At 46.3% G+C, this 7500-nt stretch overlaps 1 protein-coding gene across 1 annotated transcript in view; it reads left to right on the top strand.

Moving 5' to 3' along the window:
- Positions 1 to 7500, top strand: part of phc2a (polyhomeotic homolog 2a (Drosophila)) — a 109440-nt gene that overhangs the window by 35915 nt on the left and 66025 nt on the right. Inside the window, exon 2 of the mRNA XM_063208409.1 lies at positions 4147 to 4713. Coding sequence (XP_063064479.1) covers positions 4237 to 4713 — 477 coding nt within the window. The 5' untranslated portion in view covers positions 4147 to 4236. The remainder of the gene's footprint in view (positions 1 to 4146; positions 4714 to 7500) is intronic.

Consider the following 7500-nt stretch of genomic DNA (forward strand, 5'->3'; position numbering starts at 1 on the left):
TCTACATGATTCACATCACCAACTGACTTCCTGATCCCCGGTTGACACAACTCTCTTATTCGACGGCTCTGGTGAAAACCATTAATGACGTGTTAACTTGATAAACCATTCCACTCATCATTTGGATCAAAACAGCTTCCTGTTTTTTTCCGGTATTCTATAACCCAGTTTGTCATCTTAATCCTGTGCTTTCAACCCACACACTGGTGGCCACCCGGCCGACACAACACCGGTGTTTAAATCACAGGGGAGGGTTACATGAGTCAGTGTGTTGTTAACAGGCCATCTTGAGGAGCAGCTTAGTTTGACAGCATAATAATACACTGGCCACAGCAACACTTGCTAATGTGCTGACTGATGTTCTGTCTCTCTCTCTTTTACCCTCTCTTTCTCTCTCTCTCTTTTACTCTCTTTCTCTCTGTCTCTCTCTCTCTCTCTCTTGCCCTCTGTGTCTTCCTCTTTCTCTCTATTTCTCTCTCTCATTCTCATTCTCTGCCTCTCTCTTTCTCTCATTCTCTTTCTTTCTCTCATTCTCTTTCTTTCTTTCTCTCTCTCTCTCTCTCTCTCTCTCTCTCTCTCTCTCTCTCTCTCTCTCTCTCTCTCTCTCTCTCTCTCTCTCTCTCCCTCCCTCCCTCGTTTTTATGGCCTTGCTTGCAGACACAGGTGTTTTTTAACGCTTGACATCGCTCAGGTTTCCTGGGCCAAAGCTGTTTAACTCCCTGGCAGCCAGGCAGGTCGTTTGTCAGTAACATGAGTCGTGGCCGTTGTGTTGTGTTGGCCATTGTTGCTGCCCTCGTCGAGGAGACAGTGGGACAGTGGAGGGTGTACAGGTGAGAGGGTGCAGTGGAAGTATTAAGGAACAAAGGGGAGGCAGTGGGAGGAGAGTGACAGTCATGGGTAATAATAGGCAGTTAGGGCGTCAGACTTGTGGCCCAAAGGTTGCCAGTTCGACTCCCTCCCGACCCACCAGGTTGGTGGGCGGAGTAATTAACCAGTGCTCTCCCCCATCCTCCTCCATGACTGACGTACCCTGAGCATGGTACCGAATGCAATTTCGTTGTGTGCAGTGTGCACTTGTGTGCTGACAAGTGCTGTGTCACAATGACAATGGGAGTTGGAGTTTCCCAGGTGGGCTTTCACTTCACTGTCACAGCACAGCTATGGTAGGACAGTGAGATGTCATGGGGGTGCCGTGTAGGAGTGTCGTTCAGGGGGGTATAGTGTGACTGAGTCACCAGGGCCCCATGTCTATAGGGGGCCCACACACAGTCCATTTTATGAAGATATTTGACTGGGGGGGGTCCATTGGAGCGGATTGTACATGGGGGTCAGACCTGGTCATGGGGGTCAGACAGGCTTGTAGACAGCATGTTTCCCTCTCTCACAGATGAGCCAGTGACTGTACAGGTGAGCAGAGGCCCTTATACAAGGCCCTGCCTGCAAAGCGGGAGAGAGAGAGAGAGAGAGAGAGAGAGAGAGAGAGAGAGAGAGAGAGAGAGAGAGAGAGAGAGAGAGAGAGAGAGAGAGAGAGAGAGAGATAGTGCATCACTCTTAAACAAGGCTGTGTCTGCAAAGCCAGAGAGAGGGAGAGAGGGAGGGAGAGAGATCACTCAGTCAGCACATTTGCAAGTGTTCCTGTGTGTGTGGTATGAGGAAATGAGTTTTGTTGCAAAATGACGTAAGCACCATTTTTATACTTATACTTATACTTGTACTTATACACTTATACTTATACTTATACTTATACTTATACTTATACTTATACTTATACTTATACTTATACTTATACTTATACTTATTAATGGGCACAACATAATTAAAACACTTCACACAATTATGTTGTGCCCATTAAAATATAGCCATTTTAGCCACAAAGAGGATGAGTGCCTTGGTATTCTCCAACTTTAAAATGAACTAAGCCTATCACCAAAGAGCACCGTATTTAGTTTTTTTAAAATACAAAGTTTTTACTAAGTTCTTGGTAGCACTCCAAATGGACTTGATTCTCCTATATAAAGCCAATTTTGCAATGCAAATCGGTCAATTTCCCAAAATGTTCCCAAATGGATACATCATTTTGCAAGGAATCTCTTCAAATCCAGGTGAGCCAGTGGGAGGTGTGAGGGAGACAGCATGGGGGTCAGACTAGGGCGCTGGTGGTGGTGGGGCACATGCTGGGAACAGCACTCGTATACTGGCTTTATGAGCTTCTGAGCCTGAGACAGAGATACCGCACAGACAGATGGATAGACTGCAAAAACTGAGGCGGAAAAAAGAAGGGAGAGGGGGACAATGGGAGACGAAAAAGGAGGGAGTCGAGAGAATGGTATAAAAATGAAAAAGCATGTCTAGTAAACAAGAAAGGTCTTAGGGAGTGAGAGAGAAAGAGAAATAGCACTCTCGAGAGAAAACAGAGACACAGAGACAGAGGCAGGAGCAAAGAGGAAACAGAATGACAACCGAGGAGAAGAGAGCAGGGGGGAGAGAGAGAGAGAGAGAGAGAGAGAGAGAGAGAGAGAGAGAGAGAGAGAGAGAGAGAGAGAGAGAGAAAGAGAAAGAGAGAGACAGAGACAGAGACAGAGAGACAGAGAGACAGAGAGAAGGAGCAAGACAGCGAGTGGAAGTTAGTGAGTGAGCTCTATGAAATACAGTATGTCTATTGAACACAGAGGCTATAGAGTGAGCGGAAGACAGTAGGGGAGTGAACCAGAGAGAGAGAGAGAGAGAGAGAGAGAGAGAGAGAGAGAGAGAGAGAGAGAGAGAGAGAGAGAGATTAAGAGGGAGGAAGAGGAAGGGACTGAGTGTGTGAGCGAGCTCTATGAGACATGTCTATTGAGCATCAGACGGTGCGTGCAGGAATGTGGGAGGCAGCACATGGGGAGGGGGGAGATGGCGGCGGGGGGTGGTGGGGGTGGGGGGGTGGTGCTTGAGAGGTGGGGGGCCATACTGGGAAGACTGGGTACTGGGGTTGAGGCGATCAGGCACAGACATAATAGAGACATGACCTGAGGAAGGCCGACAGACCGAAAGGTTGTCACATTAAAGATTTATTTGTGCAACTCTGGAGTGTGCGGCACTTCTCTCCTCTTGCAAGTGTTTTACTGTTTGCCAGCACTTCCATTCATAATAGAGTGCAGAGACATAATATGCAGTACATAGACATGCAGTAGATACATACAGTGCATACATACATGCATAGATGCATACACATACAGTAGCCTACATACATGCGTATACATACATACAGTTCATATACAGTAGACATAATGTAGCCTATAAATACGATGATGTCATCGTTTTTTCTGCACTTCTTCTTCGCCTGTTTTCTTTGTGGTTTGTGCTGTTGCCGTGATTTTAGACTCTTAAGTCTGGCTAATGAAATGAATTGAACGTATATTGTATGTAAGCTTCTTTATTATACTGAAATGTATTTGGGCTGAGTGGGTAGAGTTAAAGGTTGAGCAGTATCTGGTTCATCTGATAGTACCAATGGCGTGCCTAAGCTCTAGCCAGTTCGCGCTCTCCTAGTGACACCTTCAGCGTCGCAAGTAGTCAGGTCAAGAGCAATGCAAGTACTTTCTGAGTTCCCGAAAATAGGGCAACTCCTCCCACTTTGTCGGGAAGCAAACAACCATAAGCAAACCAAGGGAAGCGGACCAACCATGCCATTTGGGAAATATTAATTGTTATGTTCTTGGTCAGACCAAGTCTTGAAGAGATTTGAATGTCGATAATAATCAGGCTACCTAAGCTCCACCCCTTCTGGACGGTTCATGGGGCCTGAGTCAAATATTTTCACTTGGATCTGAGGGACAGATCAGACCTATATTTCGATACAATTTCCCTTTTGCCCCACCTGTATCTCAGACACATGCTTTATCAAAAGCAAAAGCTTTAAAATTCACTGCTATCATACTGTATGTGAAATCCACTATGTCAAAGCTGATCTCTGGTCTCTGTAGCCTGCGTTGCTTATTCCTTACAGGTATTTTGGGAGAAAAGCCACTTTGTAGCGTACATTTGTAAATCTCTCTCTCTCTCTCTCTCTCTCTCTCTCTCTCTCTCTCTCTCTCTCTCTCTCTCTCTCTCTCTCTCTCTCTCTCTCTCTCTCTCTCTCTCTCTCTCTATCTATCTCTCTCTCCACAGTGTGTGTGTGGTGAGGTCCTGTAGAGGACTTGTTCTCCACAGCAGCGGTGGATCTGCAGCTCCAGGCGGCGTGTGGAGGAGGTGGGTGCCATGGAGAAGGAGGAGCAGGCGCCCCCTGGTGGAGGAAGCAGTGCCAGCACCCCAAACAATCACACCAACAACACCCCATCCAACGCCCCTTCCAATACCCCCATCAGTGCCCCCACCAATGCCCCCACCAGTGCCCCATCCAATACCCCCATCAACACCTCCGCCAATGCCCCAACCAGTGCCCCCACCAATGCCAACGTTGCCAAGGCCTCCACTAACCCCTCGATTAGCAACCTCAATAGTCCCCTGAGCAACTCCACAAACAACACCAACGCCACTCACCCTGCCATCAGTACCCACACCAACCCCACCAACAACACTGCTAATGGTGCTGCCAATGCCCTTGCCAACATTCCTGCCAGTACCCCGAACGCTCCAGCCAACCCCACCACCACTACAAGTACAAGCACTGTGCAGAATCGGTCGGCTATGCCCCAGATCTCTGTCTATGGAGGGATCCCCGATCGCCAGATACAGGTAGGCCTGATCATCCTTATATAGCGTTTGCGTTGGTTAGTATGCAAGTAAATTAGGGGTGGGGAATCTATGTCTGGAGGGCCGTTTGCGAGACAATTTTAATGTTATGCAGTATCACATGGGGCAGTCATGGGTGAGCGGTTAGGGTGTCAGACTTGTAGCCCAAAGGTTGCCGGTGGGACTCCTGACCCGCCAGGTTGGTGGGGGGAGTAATTAACCAGTGCTCTCCCCCATCCTCCTCCATGACTGAGGTACCCTGAGTATGGTACCGTCACACTGCACTGCTCCCTAGGGGCGCCATTGAGGCGTCATTGTGTGCAGTGTGCAGTGTTCACTTGTGTGCTGTGGAGTGCTGTGTCACAATGACAATGGGAGTTGGAGTTTCCCAATCAGGCTTTTCACTTCACTTTTCACTTCACATGAAATATGACATATTTTGTAAAGGAATCTTAGGAATCACATTTACAATACAATTAAGTTATAGGGGACCTAGAGAAGGTGGGGTCTGTTTGAAAGGTGGCTGCCTTCAATATAGGCCTAAAGTTCAGGGGGAAATCCTGGTTTGTGTTCATAGTACAGCCCTCTGAGGACTTTTACGGCACTTGGATGAATTTGAAGTGGCCCCTCGGATGAAAAAGGTTCCCCACCCCTGAAGTAAATCATGCTTTTCTGTTCTGAAACAGTTGATTGTGGAGTCTTCCCTCAAGCCTTATACTATGAATCAAAGCCTGACAAGCTGAGCACACGTGAACATAGTGTGGCTATGATAGCCTTGCTTCAGTTGGATGCTTTTTTGGGGTCTTTTTTGGACTTTATTATGGACAGGACAGTACGAGAGGTAGACAGGAAGCGAATGGGGAGAGACACGGGGAGGGGTCGGCAAAGGACCAGGGCCGGGAATCAAACCCAGGTCAGCCGCATTTCAGGCGAGTGCCCTACCGGATGGCCACGGCAAGGCCCCGGTTGATGAATGCATTTACCCTACAGCCTCTTACTGCAGATGGGGCCATCTTCAGGCGTATTTACTCTTTGCTGAAAATACTACATTATAACACATTCCTATGACATCGCAGAGAGCCTTAAGTAACAGATGAAGAGATGATCATTACAATTTTAGCGTAGAGTAGAGTAACTTTATTGATCTCCGGTCGACAGTAAGGTTATAACATAGGCTCTGCGTTAAGGGGTTAAAGGTGTAGGCCTAATTTCATGCTGACATTCTGTTTTAAGAATTACATTTCTAGAGAATATTGGAAGGCTAAAGGTATATAGAATGTTGAGATTTATAGATCATACTGTTGAGTCAGTGATTCAGATCAAACAATTCCAGTAACCCTAGGCAACAAAATTACAGAAAAACACTAATGGCAAAGGATAAAAGTACTGAACAAGTCATGGAATAGGTTGGTGTGTAATCTGAAACTCCTCAGAATGCTGAAACAACTCACTCCCAGAGAACAGTCTCCATGCAAATGTCAATGCTGCCATCTGCAGGCTAAGTGAAGCATCACATCCCTGGTGGAGACGATAAGGAGGCTTCATTTGAGCTTAGTAAATTTGTAGTTTTAACTTTAGTGTGTAAGTGTGCGTCTAATGGGCAGCGCAAATGTGTGGATGGCTGCTGTCAGACGAAGAGCAAAGCGTTGTTTGAGAAGACTGATTGGGGTCAACTAGTGCTATTTGTTTGGCCCGAAGAAAATGTCATCCATCTTCTAGCCTCTCTCTCTCTTGTCAGCTGTGGCAGCAGCAGGTATGGGCCTTGGCCTGGTAAATCACTCCTGATGGTGTCAGACAATTACCATAGAGAATAGGACTGGGGGGTATCTGTGAGATGGAATACTTAAATTGAGTTTGTTTACATTAATCAATGAGAACATTTTGGAAACATGAAGATGATGCAGAGGAAAGCATCATCTTCAACAATGCTTAAGTCAGAAATGAAGAAACCTTTGCAGCATTTGTTAAGACAAGCAAACCATAATTAGTGAACTGATTGGGCCGAAGGTTATTTCTGATTATTTCTGATCTCAATTGTGGTCTCATGTGGTGCTTATTCGGAAAATAGGAACATGTACTAATTGTAGTAGAAATACTTTTGCATTGTAAATAATGCAGAAGTCATTGATTTTCAGACAAAACAGTAAAACATTGCAAGCCAGTTAAACGTAAAAAGGTTACCCTGAGGCTTAACTCAATTTGAGGCTTTTTCAAGTTGAATTAACTTAATACAAACTTAAGACAGTGGGGCAACTTACTTTTTAAATTTTGAACTGGCTTCAATGTTTTACAGTGATGCTGAAGATGTTTTGCATTACTCTGCAATTCAAATAATTAAATTGACCTGCATATGCAGATATTATGATCAGCCACTGGTGTACATTAGATCAGATGACTCATTTGAGGCTTTCTCAAGTTGAGTTAACTTACAAGCCTAAGGCAGCAGAGCAACTTACTTTTTACGTTTAACCGGCTGCAATGCTTTACAGTGTACAAACCTATTTGCACCCTGGTGTTTGGAGACTCTGCACCCTGCTTTAGATGGCAGGAGCATTACCGACCACATATCACAAAACACTTGAGGGGTGAACAGGGGCACATGCGTCAGTCACCACTCATGTCCTCCTCCAGGGAGGAGGGAGAGGAGTAGTACTTTGTAGAAGGAGGAGGAAGATGAGGAGGAGGAGAAGGAGGACAGTGAGGAGGGAGTGGAGGAGGAGGAGGGGGGAGGAGGAATAGGAGGAGGAGAAGGATGGAGGAGGAGGAGGAGGAGGAGGAGGAGGGAGAGGA

The sequence above is a fragment of the Engraulis encrasicolus genome, chromosome 10 (assembly GCF_034702125.1).
Source record: "Engraulis encrasicolus isolate BLACKSEA-1 chromosome 10, IST_EnEncr_1.0, whole genome shotgun sequence".
In the NCBI taxonomy this organism is placed as follows: Eukaryota; Metazoa; Chordata; class Actinopteri; order Clupeiformes; family Engraulidae; genus Engraulis; species Engraulis encrasicolus.